The 21,824-nt window shown below is 39.2% G+C and overlaps 1 protein-coding gene across 1 annotated transcript in view; it reads left to right on the forward strand.

Annotated features, from left to right (window-relative positions):
* LOC124803212 (DNA-dependent protein kinase catalytic subunit-like) overlaps positions 1–21,824 on the forward strand; it is a 561,762-nt gene that overhangs the window by 430,733 nt on the left and 109,205 nt on the right. Inside the window, exons 42-43 of the mRNA XM_047264427.1 lie at positions 9,598–9,733; positions 13,565–13,748. Coding sequence (XP_047120383.1) covers positions 9,598–9,733; positions 13,565–13,748 — 320 coding nt within the window. The remainder of the gene's footprint in view (positions 1–9,597; positions 9,734–13,564; positions 13,749–21,824) is intronic.

A 21,824-nucleotide genomic window follows, 5' to 3' on the forward strand; every position in this document is an offset into this window, starting at 1 on the left:
GTTTGCTAGGGCTGTAGTTCAAATTTTTGTGACTGTACTGAGTATACTATCAAATAGCTTTCCTAAATAATTCTGGCAAGAGACCGAAAGATTTCATTTGAAAGCTCATAGCTGACTCATACAAAAAAACACAGAATTTTCAGTCTGTCACAAATATGACATTGATCTCAATGAAGTTTTGTTTCTATTATGTTTATACATGTTGAAAAATAACACTAGTGAAATGTCAACTTCATTTGCAGAATATTTTTGTTTACGCAGATTTTTGAAATCATAGATGAACTAAAGTATCATGCAATCATAAATTCATTTACTTATTTATTCATCCATTCATTTATTATTATTATTGTTGTTGTTGTTGTTGTTCTTGTTGTTATATTTTTGTGAATTAACACTACTGAAAGTTCAATCCAAATTGCTGAACATCATGAGGTGCCTCCTGTCCCTTCATTTTCAGTGACCTTTAAGAATAAGCAACTTAATTTAAGCATAATTTACACCACCATTAAGATCAAGTACATGCAGTAATCATGAAACTCCAACCAGTGGTAAAGACCCTTCTCCCCCCCCCCCCCCCTTCCTCCTCCTCCTCACAAAATCACTTTCTTTGTTGTTAATCACTTTGGTTTGTTGGTTCATAAAGGGAACTTTTAAGCTGTAGAGCAAAACAGATACAGAACTTAAAATAAAGTCATCTGGGGTAGGTAAAAAGTTACTTGTTTCCTGTACAGCAAAATATTGCACCAGCAAGAGTGCGGCTTCACTGTGAATGCTGTTCTGTGGTATGGGATGAGTTAGCTGCTGTCTGTAAGCAGCTATCAATTACTCTGATTGTTGTCTGCTTTGAAAGGGTTTGTTGGTGACCAGCAAGTGACACACACAAGATACACGAAAAAGCATAATTGCTGATCTCTATTTTCAAATGCCAGTTTACAAATGAGGATCCAGGTGTACTTTCATTTTGCCACCACCTCTAAGGTGAGTGCTATAGATATTACCAGCAGTGGCACTGAGGACAGCTGAAATTGATAAAATTAAAGAAGGCCCCAGGTTCTGATGAAATCAGTATCAGATTCTGTACAAAATATGTAACTGAGTCAGCCTTTTATTTAACCATAATGTAGCATAGAATGCTTGGACAAAAAACTGTCATTAATTGGAAGAAAGCAAGGGTTATGCCCATATATCTAATGTCATTGATATATGGCAATATATACAAGGTGCATATTCCCTAGGACAACCAGGACATCCGGGAGAAACATGGGAATTTTTTCATCCAGGAAAAACCTAGAAATTGTTTAGAACTCCAGGAATTTCATTTTTTTTATAAGGGGTATTCAAAAAGAAACGAGCCAGAGGTGTAATTACAGAAACCAGTTCCTCTATGTTAGAAGTATTGACCCTGGCTGTTGAGACACTTGTCCCACTGTGACACAAGGCGGTGAATGGCTGTCTCATAAAATTCCCGGGGCTGCAATGTTAACCTGTTCTGCTCGTACAGCTGGACGTCGTTATCCGAGGTGAATCGTTTGCCCCTCGGAGCCTTTTTAAAGGGACCAAAAATGGCGTAATCACAGGGGGAGAGCTCCGGACTGTGTGCAGGATGGCCGACAACCACCTTTTTGAATTTCTGCTAGAGTGCCGTGACTGTGTTGGCAGTATTAGGCTTTGCATTGTAATGGAGCAGAATTACCTGGTCGTTTTGATTTGATCACTTGGCGAAGGGTGGTAAAGGTTTGTGATTTAAGCTGGGCATTCACTTTTGTCCCATGCTGTAGGAAGTGAATCAAAGGGGGTCATCTTGTTCAAAGAAGATCGTCAGCATAACCTTTCCTGCACTCGTGCGGTTGGCCTTGGCTTTTTTTGGTGGTGGTGACCCTGGATGCTTCCACTGGAGACTTTGTCAATTTGATTCTGGTTCGAAGTGATGACTCCTCTCCAGCCACCACTCGTGCTATGAACACATTTTCTTCCCAGGCATAGCGCTGCAGATGAGCAAGACAGTGGACCATTCGACATTCTTTCTGGTATGGTTGAAGACTGTGGGGCACCCATTGGGTGCACACTTTGCCCATGTGCAGTCATTACTTCATGATGGTGTGAACATTTCCAATGCTGAATCCAACCATGGCGGCTATGGCCTTCACTGTCACTCGGCGGTCATGGGCAATGAGTGCATCCACCAGCTGGAAGATGTTGTCGGTAATGCGATGTGGTGCTCCAGACCGTGCATCATCAGCTAACGACATCCGTCCTTCCATGAAGTGCTTGTGCCATGCCTTGACCCTTGCAAGGGACATGCAGTTCTTGCCGTACACTTGTGACATTCTTTGATGAATGAATGTCTGTTACTCTTACTCCTTCCGCTGTCAGAAAATGAACACCACCTCTGTGCTCTTCTGTTGATGCCTCCATGCCACTGTTTGCAATGCGACTGGCAGTGTTGGACGATTGATGCATGGTGCTGCTAGCTCTGTATAGTCACGTGACATGCACGCGTGCCCTCTAGTGACAGGCTGTGAACTTCCATGCTGTGGTTGGAACCATACCTCATTACACAAGCCACGATATTACCTTCCTGTCACTGGTTTGCACATTCCAGATTCCGGCTCATTTCTTTTGGAACACCCCTTGTAGTTTTCAGTTAAACTTTTGTGATTTTGACTGGTAAGAATTTATATTCTAACAAAGTATTTTACTTCAGCCCACTACTGCAGAATAAAATATAAACAAGAGTATGAGACCAAAATAAAACTTTGGCTGCAAAGAAAATGCGGCATTCACAACAACAAAATGTTGTTCACACACAAGCATTAACCAACAGCAAAATGTGTCAAAGGCTTTAGGATGAAGAGTATGCTGTACTTCGTAACAACAAACTGCTGTTGATGAACATGATGTCACAACTGTTTACATTTCGTACAGGTTGTGGAAAAGTATTGCGAATGGTGGTTTGTCAAATATTACTTTAAAATAAATTTCGTTTTACATTAGATGAATTGTGTTAGTGTGAGAATGGGCAATGGATTTCTTAAATTGCGGAGAGTTTGACTCTCATTCCAACTTAACAGTTTGAGGACCAGCCACTTAGAAAAATTTTGGGCCCAGTCATTTATGCGATTATTTAAAATTATACTGTCAAATTTGTTTTTGACATGTATTAAAGGATAACACACTAAAAAAGAGCGAATTTTGAGTTAGTTTTTCATATTTATTTTAGTTCTTTTGTAGATTACAAATTGTGCAATAATGATGGCAAAAAGTATCATTATCCATCAAAAAAAGTGCAAGGTGAGTTCTTGAGCAACTTCACATGTAATTAACTTTGCTATGGAAAAGTCAAAGTGGTTGACTGTAAATGTATTGAGCTGGGTAATCCACAAAATGTTCAGTGCACAGCAGTAAATTTTATGACTATGGTTGTCAGAAATATTCAGCTGCTGCAATTTCATCTGTGCTGTTAAGATCATACCTGACTACGTTCTAAGGAAGGAAAAAAAAAAAGTAAAAAATTTTGGATGACTAATATTGTACGTGAAATCTTAGCTTTTCTTGAGTTATACTGTATGTATGTTAATTTAAATCATTTGTCATATGCTCTGAAATATGCTGTCATTGGTTGGCAAGAACACGTGATACGAGCTATGATCAGCTGGCAAAAGCCCATTGCATAGCGCAGTCTCAATTTTAGTGCTTCAGAAGCTACTGTGCTGTTTCTGGTGAAATTTGTATTTATACATTTATAATACAATTTATGCAGTGCACATGTTGCTGTGAATCGAGAGTCTTTCCAAAATGTTTTGTTTTTTGCGGGGTTTCATATCCTAAAGTGCCGGAAACTTCCATGCTGGTATATAAAACCTGTATTAATCAAAGGATTGGTAAGTTTTACAGCTCCAAGAGAAAGTATATTGTTATGTAACACAAAAAGGTGTACTTTCACCTTGGGAAACTGGCATTTTCATTCAGGAAAGGTGGATTTTCACCAAGGAAAAAGTGTGTTTTTAATGGGAAAATCTGGGAAAAAACCAGAAATATTTTTCTTCTCAGCATATACATCCTGTACATACTTATTAGAATCTTATTCTAAGCTCAAATATAATGTCGTGCGAATATAATGTCGTGCGAAACTCAACTTGCATTTTCTCACATGACGGACTGGAAGCCATGGGTCATGGCAATCGGGTAGATGCAGTATTTCTTCACCTTTGGAAAATGTTTGACTTAGTACCACACTAATGATTATTAACAAAAATCTAATCATATACGGTATCAAACCAAATTTGTGATTCACTTGAGAAGTTTTTGGTAGGGAAAATGCAGTTGTTTATTTTTGATAGTGTGTCATTTACAGATGTTGTTCACTTCTGTATTAATGACCTGGCAGAGGATATCAGTTGCAATATCAGATATTTTACAAGTGATGCAGCTACCTTCCAAGAAGTACTATCAGAAAAAGGCTGCATAGATGTTGTCAGTTTTTGTTAATATTTTAAAATGGTGCACAGACTGGCAACTTTTTTTTATGTTCCAAAATGTAAAATTGCTCACTTAACAAAAACAAAAATCTTGTGATAGGACTACAATACTGAGTTGCAATTGATGTTGATCAACTTGTATAAGTACTTGGATGTAGCAGTCTATGGGGATATGGAATGGAATGATCACATGGGCTCGGTCATGCGTAATAAAGCTGCGAAACTTCAGTCCATCAGCAGGATACTGTGGAAATTAATCTGGGAAGAAGGTTGCTTACAAAACAGTCGTGCAACCCTTACTATATTAATGTCCTGGCATATGGGATCTGTATTAAATGGAACTAATGGGGAATGCTGGACATGCACAAAGAAAGACAGCACAAGTGGTCACAAGTTTGTTTGACACATGTTAGAGAATCATATATATATGGTAAAACACCACCTGAACTGGCAGATACTTGAAGATGGACATAAGTTATCTCATGAAAGTTTACATGCAGTTTCATGAAAAAGTGTTAAATGAGGAATCTATGAATACAAGACAGCTCTCTACCCGTCTTTCCCATAAAGATGTAGAAGACAAGAGTAGATTGATTTCAGTAGCTATTTAGGCAGTCACTATTACCATGTTACATTGACAAAGAGGGCAGGAAAATCCCATAATACATAGGAAGTAATCTCTGTCGTGCATTTTACTGAGGTTTGCAGAGTGTGCATGTAGATGTAGAATAGGAGAGCTAACTAAATTAATGTTGACATCTATTTATATTTATTTTCTGGCATTTAATAAAGCTCCTGTTAGTAGATACCCAAATCCACTACTCCTATGCTTATACTCTTCTTTGTGGATGTAATTTGCTCTGGAGTTACAGATCCATAGCTTCTTTCGATGATTGAGACGGTATTGTGGTTTGATTAACAAAGAAATACTTCATGGAATGTTGTTGTTAACTTTCAGAAGACAAAATAACATTTGTCTGAGTCATACCATTATGGCCATCATCAATGTTCTTAGTGCACAGTTCCATTATGCACCATTTGTCAGCCTGTCCTGTTGTTAGCTCAACCACTGCATGTCACTGCTTGTCCCTGCCACTCTCTGCCCTCCCCCCTCTCAGGCACCGTCTTTTGTAACAGTGGCTTGTGATAACATTCTTATGGCATCAACCAAACCCTGTATCACAATTACATGATGTCTATGTATTCAGATTACACTTTACATAATTTTAAAGCTGAAGTCCAATTAATAAATGCATTAATATATAGTAAACAATTCAGATTCCCTTTCAGCTTGCCAATTCTGTCGGAATTCAAATCACGTTTACAATTTATTAACTGCATTTTGTTGGGATGAGGATAGAAGGGCTTAGGGCTTAAAACACAAACAAAAATCACTACAAAAATACCAAAATAATACGTTAACATAATGTTACCATCAAATTTATTTTATTACCACCAAAAAAAAAAAAAAAAAATGAACAAAATGTTGCTGTCTGTATGTCAAATGATTGGGTTTCATTATGGGGAAAGGGGGGGGGGGGGGGGGTTAGTACAAATCTGAATTTGGAGTTTGTCAAGGTAAAGTATTTTGATAATTATCAATGCATTTTTATAAATGTGTTAATAATACATTACCTGAATAAGGTTATTTTGAGTCATCCTATGACTGAGATACCTCTTGCTTCAAATGGTATTTTTGAAAAGGAATAAAAATGTAATTTGAATTGTGCACTTTTATTAGATTAGATGGTATTAGCCCATGAAAGCTATGCCCTACAAAACATGTCACTGCAAATAAAAAATAGCTCTGACTTCAATGAATGTTAATAGTGTTAGGCATAAATTTAAAAAAAAAAAGAAAGATTGAAAACTTGACACACACAAAGACATGTGAAAGAATAAATATAAATAAAATTACTGGTATTAATATACAGATAATTTGAAGTAATTTTATATTGTATTGCTGAAATTGCATGCTATGTTATATCAAAACCAACTTTTTCATAAAACTTTATATTATGATTAACAGAAAACTTTCAGTCCGAAGAAATTGATTAGATGTAGAGTGTGTCTGCAGTTGACCTTTGATTGAAAAATAGAATGGAGAATTATATCAAAATGTTGGTATCAAATATAGACCTAATGTTCAATCAAAGTCTACTACCCATACAAATAAATGTATTATGGATGACACAGTGACTGACTGTTAAATTACAATATTGATATGAGGTCCTTGTTGGCATGTGATCAGCACACCAATTGGACTTGTCGATGCAAAGCTTTGATATGGACTTGATGCAAGACTTTGAGATTTTAACACATTTGGGTGTGAACTACGAATGCCATGAGTACAGCTCTAACAAGATTTGTCACTGGTGATTTGCTCATATTATTACGTGCAATCTCTAGATGCATCAGACTTCCGGCATGGTTGAAGAAATATTGGGACTACTGGACTGAAGGAACTAAAGCAATTTCTTTAGTCTGTGTATCATTCCCAGTGAGTTCTTTTAGCAAAGAGCAGGCAGAAATTTTGGCTAAATAGGAAATAATATAGACTTTTACAAACATAACAATATTATGAAAAGAATAGGTGCTACTCACCATATAGCGGAGATGCTAAGTAGCTGATAGGCACGACAAAAAGACTGTCACAAAATAATCTTTCAGCCAACAGGGCCTCTGTCAAAAGTAGACAATGTACACGCGCGCGCGCACGCGCGCGCGCGCACACACACACACACACACACACACACACACACACACACACACACACACACACACACACACACACACATGACCATAGTCTCTGGCAACTGAAGCCACACTACGAGCAGCAGCAGTGTGTGATGGGAGAGACAACTGGGTGGGGGTAAGGAGGAGGCTGGGGTGGGGAGTAGGAGGGATAGGGATAGCAGGGTAGCCTTGGGGGACAGTTAAGTGCTGCTGGGGATTGTGGGGAGGGACAAGATGGAGAGAGGGTATGGCAGCTAGATGCAGTTGGGAGGTTGATTGAGAGGGTTTGGGGGGGGGGGGGGGGGGGGGAGGTAGTGGAAAAGAAGAGTGGGCGCATTGGTGGAACAGTGGGCAGTGTAGTGCTGGAATGGGAACAGGGAAGGGACTAGATGGGTGATGACAGCGACTAACGAAGGTTGAGGCTAGGAGGGTTACAGAAACATAGGCTATATTGCAGGGAGAGTTCCCACCTGCACAGTTCATAAAAGCTGGTGTTGATGGGAAGGATTGATATGGTACAGACTGTGAAAAACTCATTGAAATGAAGGATGTTGCATTGGGCAGCATGCTCAGCAACAGGGTAGTCCACTTGTTTCTTGGCCACAGTTTGTCAGTGACCATTCATGCAGACAGGCAGGTTGTTGATTGTCATGCTCACATAGAATGCAGCACAGCGGTTGCATCTTAGCTTGTAGGTCACATGACTGGTTTCACAGTTAGCCCTGCCTCTTATAGGATAGGTGATGTTTATGATTGGACTGCAGTATGTTGTTGTTGTTGTTGTGGTGGTGGTGGTGGTGGTGGTGGTGGTGGTGGGAGGAGACTGTTTGGGAAAGGTCTTGCGTGTAGGTCTATTACAGGGATATGAGCTTCAAAGTAAGGAGTTGGGACCAGGGGTTGTGTAGGGGTTCGGTGAGTGGTGGAATACCACTGTGGGAAGGGTAGGAAGGATAGTGGGTAGGACAGCATCTCCACTATGTTGTGGGGAGCAACTACCCCTTTCATAACATTGTTACATTCCATCCTGGATTTTCCTTTAGAAACATAACTGCTTATACTATTTTTCAGTTAGATAAAATAAATTACAATAAAGAACGGGAGTGAAGAGAGCTTAGTGTAGTTAAGGTCAAATTAAATACTGCCAAATTATCAGACTTATGTGAAAAAATGAAAACCATATATAACTAAAAGTCAGGACTTCGGTTTTGTTTCAGAGCAGCAAAACAGTAAGGAAATTCAAATGTATATGTTGATTATGAATATTGAATGAATAATAATTGGGACTTGCAGCAAAAGTAAATGAGATATATTGAACAGAAATTCATATTGATGTGCTAATGTGCTCACTGTGTGATGGAGAGATAAAAGTCCTGTACAAAAAATTGTAAAAATTGATAAATGATATGACAATGGGCAGTTTTAGCGCGAAAGCTGGACAAAAAGTGAATAATGTTTATTTAATGGTAAACTTTGGGGCAAATACCAGAAATGACACAATACATCAGTAGAATTCATTGAGAATACCACTTTCATCCTGAACATATTCTTCAAAAGAAAAGATATAAAAACTGACTGGATATGGGCTAAATGGAGCTAAAAACTAAAACACTAAATTTCAATAAACAATAAAGTAATGTTTATTCATGACACTTGATGCTTTATGACTATAAAATGTTCTCAGTTTCCAAATCACATCATTTGAGCTACAATTCTTCAGATTTCAGCTACTGTCACAGCCATATTCTTCAGGTGTTATAACTACTACTTGCTTCATATGACAAGATATCCATCTTATATTCCTGAAGCAGAAGAGCTGAAAACCTTCCAGATGTTAAATAAAGTTACGCATGCACGGGAGAATGACTTGAGCAAAATGTAGCAGATTGATCCTTGGTGCAGGGTCATCTCCGCACTTTTATAACTGCTGAGCCTTGTTCTTTGCCTCATAGCCTGCCACTATGCCTTACTAAACATGTACTCCTGAACTTTGTTGAAATAATTGTAACTTTATCAAATCTTAGTTATGTCTTTTATAACTGAACACCAATAAGCTGTCACATGAATCAAAATTGTTTTCTTCTTTGACAGTATTTCGTTGCCATTCTCTAAGACCCTTGCCCCTTGGAAGAGAAAGAAAGACAAAAACAAAAAACACTATGCCATGAAAACCCCCCCCCCTCCTCCTCCTCGCTCCTTCTCTCTCTCTCTCTCTCTCTCTCTCTCTCTCTCTCTCTCTCTCTCTCTCTCTCTCTCTTTCTCTCTCTCGTGTGTGTGTGTGTGTGTGTGTGTGTGTGTGTGTGTGTGTGTGTGTGTGTGTACCTCCCCCTCTCATTTTCCTCATTATTAATATGAATCACAAAACTTTTGGTTTTCATTTGAACAGGTTGAAATTTGTGGTGATGAAGCAATGAACATTCAGCATAGCTTGCATATTCTCAAACTCGCCTTACTTAAAGCAAGTAAAAGCGCAGAGCTCAAAAAAAAATTTTCGCTGATGGTTGAAGTTCTTGACAGATTATGTAAGTGGGTTCAGTATGTAATACAAAGCCATCAATGTTATTTTTAATATAAAATTAAGATATTCCAGTTAAGTTTTAGACTTTCTTTATTATATTTTGCTGCTTTCTCTGACAACATTCCACTAATCTTCTGCAACTTTATAGATTCTCTCATTTCTCTCTTTTCCTGCTTTAACTATTTTAGCATTTTTCAAGCTTCTACCTAAATTTACCTAGTGTTATTTTGTTATAAAGATCTAGTGTCTCAATATTTATGTGATTAATATATCAATTGAAGTATATAAATGACTTTGCTAACAGGAACATAAAGAGGGTGATTATGCTGACATATACTGTAATGTACTTAATAAATGAAGAAATATAATGGATAAACAATGATGGGTACATCAACATTAAAGAAATAGTACTGCATGACTGATTTTTTCGATTTTGTGGGTTTCAGCTAGTTGACAAATTGGTGCCGCTGGTGTTACTATATGAATGATGAATTTTTAATTCTTATGAATGAAAATGAAGTTGAAAGAATACCACATAAATCTAAAAGGCAAAGAGTGGTGCACACATAACTGCAGAATAATGAAATAAACCATAACTGTAGTATTGGAAGTGTGATGTTTGCAGACAATGCTGTTGCCTATAAGGGAAATTTAATTCCAGCAGACTATAGCAAAATGCAGGTACACATGCCTAATATCGACAGTTCGTGCAGTGCCTGGTAGCTCTTGGGCACATTCGAAAACAAATCTCCACTTTCATACACTATTTTCAAGTTAGGAATGATTTCTTTCTCATTGCAAAGTTTGTTGTGTGAAACTCTGTCCATTTCCATCAACTGAAGCCTTCACCCAATTTCCAGCATGAAGAGAAACATAACAACGACAGAAAGTGTGTTGTGTCTGCACAAGGTTTTCACTTGCATGCCAAATCGTCACTATGTATTGTTGTGTTTCCAATGATGATTTGCTATTACCATCTCGTTGAAGAAGTAGTAAAAGTAATAAAGCCTTAACCCCCTCTGAATATTGACTTGAACATGTTATGGAACATTGTGACACACTTAAACTTAGAAAAAATACAAGCCAATAATTACGATAAGCAAAAAGTGAACCATTAGTTTAAAGTTTTAACTTCATCAGGCAATTGGAGACAAAATTTGCTTAATTAACTTTTATTATTTTTTTACACAAAAAAATTTTTTATGCTGTACAGAATACTTTCGATTTAGGGTTATTGTTATACCTTCATAAGGAAATACGTAAACTATGTTAACAAACTGGTTGGCACTTGCTCCAACTATTTTCTGAAATATGTGAATTGAGAAATAAAGAAGGGGGTCTGTGGCTGTGTGTGTGTGTGTGTGTGTGTGTGTGTGTGTGTGTGTGTGTGTGTGTGTGTGTGTGTGTGACTTCTGCTAGAAAGAGGGGGGTCAAAAGCTAGTATCAGTCCTGTTTTCTTGTGAGTGTCTCTTTGTTTCACACATTAATCCATTATAGGTGAATGCTTGTGTTTCCCTTGTTTTACATGTACTGCAAGAAGAATTCCTCATGTTCGTTGCAATAAGACGTGTGGAGTAGACAACATTCCTTCAGAACTAGAGATACTTGGGGTAGCCAGCCACAAACATATTAGGCAAGAGAGACACCCTCAATTGCCAGCCACAAACATATTAGGCAAGAGAGACACCCTCAAATTTCACAAAGAATGTAATAATTGCAACTCCGAAGAAGGCAGATGCTGACAAGTGTGACTACTAATGAACTGTACATTTAATAAATTATGGTTGCGAAATATTGACATAAGTTATTTACAGTTAGATAAACTCACGGAAACCGATTCCAGCACAGTTCATTTTAGAATCTGATAAAATGCAGGAACACAAGAGGCAACACAGACTGTAAGACAGCTTTGAGGATAGGTGAGATGCAGTATTTCTAGAATTAGCAGCAGGAATAAAATGCAAAGAACAAAGGCTTATATAAAACACTGGGCAATCCAGAATGGGATAATGAGAATAATATGAAAAGTATGGATTGCTGATAACAATGTAATGGAGTTGTTGAGTCACAGATAGGCACAACAGAAAGACTGTCAAGCAAGTAAGCTTTCAGTAAAAAATACCTTCACCAGAATTAGACAAAACACACACACACACACCTCACATGAACATGACCACAGTCTCAGGCTGCTGAGGCCCGACTGCAAATAGCAGCATGTGATGCGAGAAGCAGTCTGGGTGTTGGGAGTAAGGAGCAGGCTGGGATTGGGATGGGGAATGATCGCAGGGTAGGGGGGCGGGACTGTAAAATGATGCTTGTGGGAGCATATAGGGACAAAGGGAAGAGAGGTTAGGGCAGCTAGGTGCATTTGGGAGGTTAGACAGAGGTCGGGAAATGTGGAGGGGGCAGTGAAAAAGGAGAGAGGTAAAAAGACTGTGTGGGTGCGTTTGTTATTTAGAGGACTGTTTAGTGTTGGAGTGGGAACAAGGAAGGGGACAGGTGAGTGTAGTATAATGAATAACAAAGGTTGAGGCCAGGAGAGTTTCAGGAATGTAGGATATATTGCAGGGAGAGTTCCCACCTGTGCAATTTTGAGATAATGGTGTTTGAAGGAAGGATCCAGATGGCACAAGCTGTGAAGCAGTCATTAAAAGGCAGAAAGTTGTGTTGAGCAGCATGCCCAGCAACTGGGTGGTCCAGCTGTCCCTTGGCCATAGTTCGTCAGTGGCAAATCGTGCAGACAGACATCTTGTTGGTTGGTATGTCCACATAGAACACAGGACAGTGGTTGCAGCTAAGCTTGTAGATCATTGACTGGTTTCACAGTTATCCCTGCCTGTTATAGGATAGGTGATGTTTGTGATCGGACTACAGTAGGTGGTGGTTGGAGGCTGTTTCGGACAGGTCTTGCATCTGAGTCTATAACGGGGATATGAGTCATGAGGCAAGGTGTTGGGAGGAAGGGTTGTATAGAGGCGGATGATAATGTTGTGTCCATTTGATGGGTGGCAGAACACCACTGTGGGAGTCTTGGGAAGGATAGTGGGTAGGACTTACCTCATTTCGGGGCATGACATAAGGTGTCAACACCCTGGTGGAGAATGTGATTCAGTTCCTCGAGTCCTGGTTGGTACTGGGTCACGGAAGGATGCTCTTTTGTGGCCAGGTTGCCTTTGGGAGCTGGTGGGTGACTGGAGAGACAAGGCACAGAATATCTGCTGTTAATGAGCTATCTAGAAAAATCCTTTCTAATGACCCAGAACCCCAAACTCCTCACCTGATTCAGTGTGGTGGGTAAAAATTGTTGAGGTGCAAATGGATGTATGTTGCTATAGTTATGCAAATTAAGGAGATTTGCAGAGGTTAGAGTGGTGTGGAGAGCTGCATAAAACCGGCCTTGGAGTGAAGACCACAACAAGAACTGACTCCGCAGGCATCACTTAACTTTTACTTTTTTCTTTTTAATGTCATGAGAGATGCAGTGGTCATGTTACTTTGTATTGAGTCAAAACTAATTGAAAGTAATTTTGGACATGGATAGGTAATGTTCTTTCCCCATTAATGTGTGCATTTAGATATTTAAGTAAAAGGAAGTAAACAACAGAAAATGAATGTGTACTTTTTGTGCTATCATGCTAGAACCTAAATTTAAATGCATTAGTGTTATGTCTCTTATATTAAAACTACATTTATAATGTGGGTGCATTGTATTTTTACGTTCCTGAAATATATGCCATGATATGCTAGAAATAGTAGCACACAGAAAGGATTAGCAACAAAAATGTTTTACAATTTGACCTTTCATAAATTATGAAACTGAATTTTTTTTTTATAGCATCACTTCAGAGGAGGGCTAAAAATAACAACTGCCTTTCTGAACTTATCTCTGTTAATGAAGAACAGTGCAGATTTTCACAAGATCTTCTGTCGGTACTTAGAACAAATCAGGATAAACTACGATCACTGAGTTCATCAGACATGGACATTCTTTTGAGATGTGTGGGTTCTCCTAGAGTAGAGTAAGTATTTATCCTCATATGTTCCTTTTCATAAATAATTAGGGAGTAATATTTCATTGTACGGTATACTCTACAGAAATTAGATGGTGGTGAGATATGTAAAACTGTTTTGGCAGAAAAGTATGTATATTATAACCAATTTTAAAGGCTAATAAAGTATCTGAACTGTGAGAAAATAGAAGAGGGCAACAATCAAATATTACATCTTCTCTTATTCCAACATTAAGAAAAGAAATCTGGAAAACATTGATATTAAGAGGTGTAGTGAACTTCGAAAATGTGCCTGCTTTTTACATTCACATGTGTTTTCAAGAAGTTACTGTGTAATTAAATGAAAGGGCTTGTGGTTCAGACTGAAGGTTCCAGAAAGTATACCAAATAATGGTATAAAGAATTGGCTAATATACTATAGGAAAAATATCAAACCATGGAAAATCCAGGATGAGATGACAACTACATGAATTAGCATAGATTAATACCCACCATGTAGAGGAGGCATTGAGTGTCAAACAGACAGTGGACTAAAGAATCAAACAAAGCCCTTCATATTTAGAGAAATTCACAACTCACCAACACTGTCATCTCTGGGCCATGAGGCCTGACAAGTGAAGATGGTCTTAACTAGGGATGGTGGTTGATTGGGATATAGAAGAGGCTCTGGTTCCTAGAGCCGTGTGCACAATGCTGCTTCTAAAAGCTGTCCAATCTATTCACCTCTGCCGTGGACTACCACTGTCTATTATTACCACCACTACAACCACTGACACAAAAGCCTCCATCAAAGTTCCCCGACACCATTCACAATTTCCAAACCTTCAGTTGCAGACACACTACGTATGCCACCCCTCGGAACTCCCCCCCCCCCCTCTCCTTCCCCCCCTCCCCTCCCCTCTTCTCTGGAACGTTCCAAAAGCCTGAGTCTGACTGAGGTATCAATCCTTTCCAAAGTCCACACTTTTCGCCCCACTCCTAAATTCAGTCGTACTGTTTGTATTAAAGACTTTCTTTCCAACTCCAATATCTAAATTCTTTTGTCACCAACCTACCAGTCACACTTGGCCAAAAACCAATACTGATCCCTGCCTCATTCAATTTACCCCCCCTTACAACCCCCCCCCACCCCCCCCCCCACTCCCCCCCCCCCCCCACCCCCCCTCGCCTCAAACCTAGCCTCCGCATGATTCCCCAAATCTCTCAATATGGAACCAACCTCACAGCCATACGAGAACAATAATTCACCACCTAAAATCTGATCCTGATGTGACAATCCTAATGCCAACGAAGACTCTGCGCTGTGGTTACGAACTGCAGGCATTATCTGCTGGAGAGACTTTGCCAGCTGTTAGAAGCACACATCAACAAGCCCTGCCACAGCGACCCAGTTCCAGAAAGTCAGCATAATCTTCAGTGCTTCCTGAAATCTTTAGGTCCACCCCAGAACATCTCCCTTGAGTCTACCTTTTCTCTCACACCCAGCATTCACCAGACTCCTATCTTCATGTTTCCTAAAATAAATAAACCCAACTGATGACCCAGGAAGCCCCATTGTGGCAGGATACTGTGGCTCCACAGATAAAATGACCTCTTATGTAAGAGACTCTAACCATATCCTCAACCAATTCACCATCTTGCACCCTACTCATCACTGTTGAAACTACCTCCTTCTGCACTAACACCGCCAATTCTCATGGCCTTGCCACCACTGAACATTCCCTTTCCCAGTGCCTGATTGATTGCAAACTACAATCATTTTCCTGGTCAGCAAGACCAACCGTAGTGATCCACCTAAGATCCGACACAAAGCTGTAAGGTGCACCACAGAAGTTAGCAGATACAGCTAGAAGTTCGACAGCCTTCAGAAGCCACCACTCATGGATGCGCGTGCAGCCTCTTGTCTGCACACTCTACCTGCCAACTGTCAGATTTTAGAGATGGTCCTGGCCAGCTCTAACTCAGTTAGATGTTTACCTATGCACGAGTGTGATTGGACTGTTACTGTGAACCACTCCGTGGTTGGTGTGCGTATTGTAACAAGTTGTTTTCTATACTTAATTAAGTTAGTTGTATCAGTCATTGCATGGTGTTCTCTTTTGGGATTAGCTGGTGTTAGCTATATGCTCACGCATAATTACTTTTCCTTTTGATACTATCAGCTACAAATAAATCCAGGGTACAGCTGTGGTCACCAACCTACTAATGGGCCATATGGAAACTGGAATCCTTCCTAACCACACATAATCGCAAACCACTCCCCTGGTTCACATTAAGTGAAGACATCTTCATGACACCTTATCCACATCCCTCCAGAACTGTAACTTCTCTGACATTTGCTTCAACTAGTTCTCCTAAGCCCAATGAGCCACCTTCCTTGATGTTGGTCTTCACCCCAAGGGTGGCTCCATCAGTATCTCCATCCACGCTAAAACGTATCTACCCCTACAATACCCCCATTTCGAAAGTTGCTACCCTTTTCGCACCAAGAAGTCCCTTCCATTCAGTCTAGTCACCTGTGATAATCACATATTCTGTGATATGCAGTCCCTCTCCAAAAATATAGTGTTATAAGAGTGGAACTGTTAACATTCTATTCTCAATATATTATGTCATCTACCATCTTATTAAAACAGTGACAGTTATAAGACAGTTCACTAACGATGTAATATGGACATAACATCAATCTAGACGTACATGACAATGGCAACAGATGTGGAAAAAATCTGTCGTAAATAAAGACTAGTTACTATAAGCAGCTATTTTGGTTCATCTATTCTAATAATATTCTGAGGGTCTAACCGAGGCCTTGACGGACTGAAATTACCTTCTGCACCTCGTCCGGAGCCAGATCTTCTGTGGCCCATCTTAACCACTGACATCCGATAAAGGAGCACACCTGTTTGTGATTCAGAACCCCCAAGGACCAGAGCAACTGATTCACTTATTCAGGCAGGGTTTGACTACATCTTGTGCAATGGAATTCTGCCACACATCCAACATACGCTATATCCTTGTTCATCCCTGTTCCTTCCTACCCCTGCTTGTAATCCCTTGCCTCATGTCCCATACCTCTGTAAAAGATGGAGATGCAAGATGTGTCTATCTTGTTCCCACCACAACCTTGCGCACCTCACAGGCAGCACACTACCTTCCCCCACTCCTTCCTTGCTGCCCTCCTCCCTCCCCCCTCCACCTTACTGCCCAATGCCATCTCCTTACCCTCCCCACACACTCAGTGCCTGGAGCTGACATTGGGCATGTGTGTGCAGCTGTGTATGAATTGGTGTTTGTCTTCTGGAGGAGGTCTGTCTCTGACAGCTTAGTCTACTTTTAAATGTGCATGTTTGCTGTGCAGTGCTGCCTTTTGTATGGTGACTAGTGATCTATCCTAATTCATATTTAACAATAGATATAACAACAATGAGCTGTGTTATGATTGAGTTGAAAATTTATCATGAAGAAAGTTAATTGTGAATTTCAGGAACTGGTGTCTTTGTGCTCACATTCAAGTCACTAGGAATGTAGGGAATAATTTGAGTTGGTTTCCTGTGTGGAAATCAGACTCCATATTCCAAAAACTTTTGAGGATTTTCCAACAGATAATATTGTGGACATAACAGAAGTTATTTGAAATTCAAGGTATATGGTGGAGATGAGTTCACCTTACCATCACATTTTGAATACCCGCCATTGTGTTTCAAATACTGGGAGGGGAACAAGGGCATTCCTCAAGTTGAGGACACACCCTCTGTTTTAGCTGATAACATGACATGACGATACACCATAAATTGATTGGATGTGGTGTTCGTCTACTCCTTCGATTTTCTGTTTAATATTATACAGTATTTTATGTTTTCCTATATTTTTCTTTCTTTCTTTCTTTTAATATTTATTTTATGACAAGGGAGGAACAAAGGAAGGTTTAGGGTTTGACGACAAGGTTTTAGGCACTGGACACAAGCTTTGATTAGAGGAGGATAGTTAATAAAAAAAATTGTGCCCTTTGAAAGAAACCATCCCTTTGTTTGTGATTTAGGGAAATCACTGAAAACCTAAGTCTTAACGAAAAGGTAAGTTGAATTCACGTCCTCCCAAATGTGAGTTCAGTTTCTCATTACTGTGCCACTTCTCTTTGTGACCAAATTGAAATTAATCGTTTTAACCACAATATCGTTTACATCTCACACTGAAATTTTTGAGGCCATAATGACAGTTCCTCTATGTCTATCTACTTCCCAGCATGCACTTTCCTTAAAATGTAACTAACAGTACATTCTCTCAGGCTACTAAGTGGAAGCCCAGTAAGTGTTTCTTCATGAGAAAACGTTTTCTGTTATGCTTCATAGGCACCTGCAGTCACTCAGGCAGACTCATAATTATGTCCACAGATATTCTCTTTTAGTTTTGAGAAAAGAGAAGAAATCAGATGAGGCCAGACCTTAACAATAAGGTGATTATGTTGTGATGGTGTAGAATGCTAAAAAAGCCTGCTTTTTTCTCCTCCTCCTCCTCCTCCTCCTCCTCCTCCTCCTCCTCCACCTCAATTCTTTAGAGAAGTTTATGAAAGCATATTTCAGCATTACAGGTATGACTGGTAATCAGTAATCACAAGGAAAGATTATGACATATATGTTGAAATAATCTGCAGTAACATGACTGCTACTTTGACCCAAGTTGTAATGGGTACAGCTATGTTTAATCACCAGTTATTGTTAAGAATATCAACTTTGATGTGCTAAAATTAAACCTACCATACACCCGTTTACAGAACTACGAACAGTTTGCCTACTATTCCAGAGCTGAATTATGAGATATATGCCAACTGAAATTCTTTTGAGCATTAAAATGTATAGAGTGCTTCCTCCTCATTCACTCCCTGAACATAAAATGTGTTTTTATTAATAGCAGATATTGCTGAGTGTCTGGCATGAGACTAAACTTCATGGAATTTTTTTTCTGTCTTTGAATTTTACAAACAGAAACTATCACGATATGAGGAGGAGTAAGCCTCAAATATGAACTCTTATCTATTGTGGGATTAACTGACATTCAAACCTACTCTGAAATTCAGAAACACAGTTTCATGTAAATGACAGATCTCTGAAAGTTCAGTTTCATATGAAGGCTCTGGGAGTAGATCACATTCCGTCAGAACTGCTGATATCTTTAGCAGAGACAGCCATGACTAAACTGTTCCACTTGATGCGCAAGCTACATAGTCAGATGAAATACCATCAGGCTTAAAGAAGAGTGTAAAAATTCCAATTCCAAAGAAAGCAGGTGCTGACAGGGAGCAAAAGGTTATTCACAACTTTTATAGAAACCAGACTGCAGCTGTAAAAATCGAGGGACTTAAAAGCAAAGCACTGGTTGAGGAGGAAGTGAGATGGGTGTAACTTATCCCCAAATGTTTATCAATCCGTACATTGACCAAGCAGTACAGGAACTGTTCAGACAAGAGGAGAATAGAAGCTTTTGAAATGTAGTGCTATAGAGGGATGCCAAAAATTAAATGGAATGGTCATGCCACTAATGAGGAGGTACTTAAGAGAATTGGGGAGAAAAGAAATTTGTGGTACAGCTTGACTAAGAGAAGGGATTAGTTAATAGGGCACATTCTGAGGGATCATCAGTTTAGAACTGGTGGGAAGTGTGTTTGGGGGGGGAATAAAAATTGTAGAGAGAGACCAAAAACTGAATACAGTAAGCAGGTTGAAATGGATGTAGGATGCAGTAGTTAGTCGAAGATGAAGAGGCTTCCACAGCATGGAGAGCTGCTTCAAACCAGACTGAAGAAGAAGAAGAAGAGGAAGAAGAAGAAGATAACAACAGCAGCAGCAGCGTTGTTGAACAAGAGTATTTTGAATCAGTTTTCTATAACAACTTCTCCCCCTCTTTTCATTTTATTGTTAAAATTTGTTATTTTCCATATCCACCATACGTCATAAATCTCCCCTGATGGGGGCTTCTGTGTTACTTTCCCAAACTCTACCCCCTTTTCCGAAACCTCTCCAGTTCCTTTCCCTCCACCTTTCTTCCTTCCTCTTCAACCCTTTTGCTGGAAGGAGGAGCCAGTGGCTCCAAAAGTTTTCATGAGTAAAAACTTTATTATATGTGTGTTGTCCTGCTGCCACTTGGTGAGTAGATTTTTTTTATCTATTCAATTACATTATTCTGAAAGCAGTAGATTATCTTTAACTGTTCCACCACTTCCCTCCCACAATCAGCAAAGCTATTAAAGAATGAGAATAATTACATAAAGGAATAGTTACTGGAGCTAAGAGCAGTGAAGGAAAGGCAGTACATTGATTGCTATTTGAATCATCTCTATACTGTTGTCCATTGTCTTTACCTCAGAAATGTACAATGAATCCATTCCCTAGGATATATCTGAAATTTTCACATTCAACATTCCTAATGATTCCTTGGGCATTTTGCAACTATCCAAATTATTTCCCATCCCTCCCATTTATTTTACATATCTCAACTCCTCCTTCCCTTGTTTCTATCTACCACTCACATTATCTCTCTGTCATTTAATGTTCTGTTCACTTTCAGCTGTTCTTACCCTTCACTGTGATTTCTTTCCCACACAGGTGTCATCCTGCCCATCATCCATCGTCAACAGATTTTCTTCCATTTTTTTGAGAGATCACTTCTTCCTACGCAGCATAACATTAATCTTATTTGACCCTTCCATTCAGTAACCCCATTAGTATCAATTTACGTATGTTTCTATCTTTTAGAATTGCTTCTCACCATAAATCTGACATGCTGAGTTGCAGACAGCCACAACGAAAAGACTGTTATATATTGAGCTTGCAGCCAAAACCTTCTTCCAAAAAGAAAACAAACACACACACACACACACACACACACACACACACACACACACACACACACAGCCAGCCAGTGTGCCGAGCGGTTCGAGGCGCTTCAGTCTGGAACCGCACAACTGCTTCGCAGGTTCGATTCCTGCCTCGGGCATGGATGTGTGTGATGTCCGTAGGTTAGTTATGTTTTAGTTGTTCTAAGTTCTAGGTGCTGATGACCTCAGATGTTAAGTCCCATAGTGCTCAGACACACACACACACACACACACACACACACACACACACACACACGCACACACACACACACACACACACACACACACACACAACTCATGTGCACATGACAACAGCATGTGGCAGTTAATACCAGAAAAGAAAACACATACATTCACACAAACAAGCACACCTTGTGCACACGTGACCATAAAAAGTAGCATATACAAATTACTTCGAATCCATTATTAGGTATGTTATTGTTTTTTTGGGGTAACTCGATAAACATAGTGCAGATACTAATAATACAGAAAAAAATCACTCAAAATATGTGCACTGCAAATCACAAAGAACCGTGTCGACCATTATTTAGAAAAATTAAAATATTAACTCTGTGATCCTTATACGTATGAGATTATTATATTTTTGTACACCAGACATGAATTATTTGAGGGAAATCATTTTGTCCATTCAAATGATACTAGAAACAAAGAAAATTTCATGCTCCCCACCCACTGCCTCAGGACTGTATGCCCAGGGACTTCAATACACAGGAATGAAAATATGTAATAAATTAAAAGGGAACAAGTTGATGCAGATGAATTTAGGTTCATTTAAAAGAAATCTATATGAGGTACTGACACTGAAGTGTTATTACTCAGTGGAGGAATTCATACTGGATAAACTGGAAATTTGAGATGAATACAGTGTATGACACATTCCAAGAAATATCCTTATAGTGTTATTATTTATTGTAGTACTATTATTTATTAATGTAAAAATCATTGTAAGTGTTTTATAAATTTTTTACATGTCTCCTGTATGCAAACCAAATGGACTGCAAATGTATGTCATTAGATGAATAAAACACAGTTCACAATTCACAACCACTATCTCCACCCACTATGGCAAGAATGCCGTGTGTGTGTGTGTGTGTGTGTGTGTGTGTGTGTGTGTGTGTGTGTGTGTGTGTGTTTCTCTGAAGAAGGCTTTGACCAAAAGCTTAATAGGTAACAGTTTTGTTCATAATATTGTT

Source organism: Schistocerca piceifrons, chromosome 1 (assembly GCF_021461385.2).
Source record: "Schistocerca piceifrons isolate TAMUIC-IGC-003096 chromosome 1, iqSchPice1.1, whole genome shotgun sequence".
NCBI classification, from domain to species: domain Eukaryota; kingdom Metazoa; phylum Arthropoda; class Insecta; order Orthoptera; family Acrididae; genus Schistocerca; species Schistocerca piceifrons.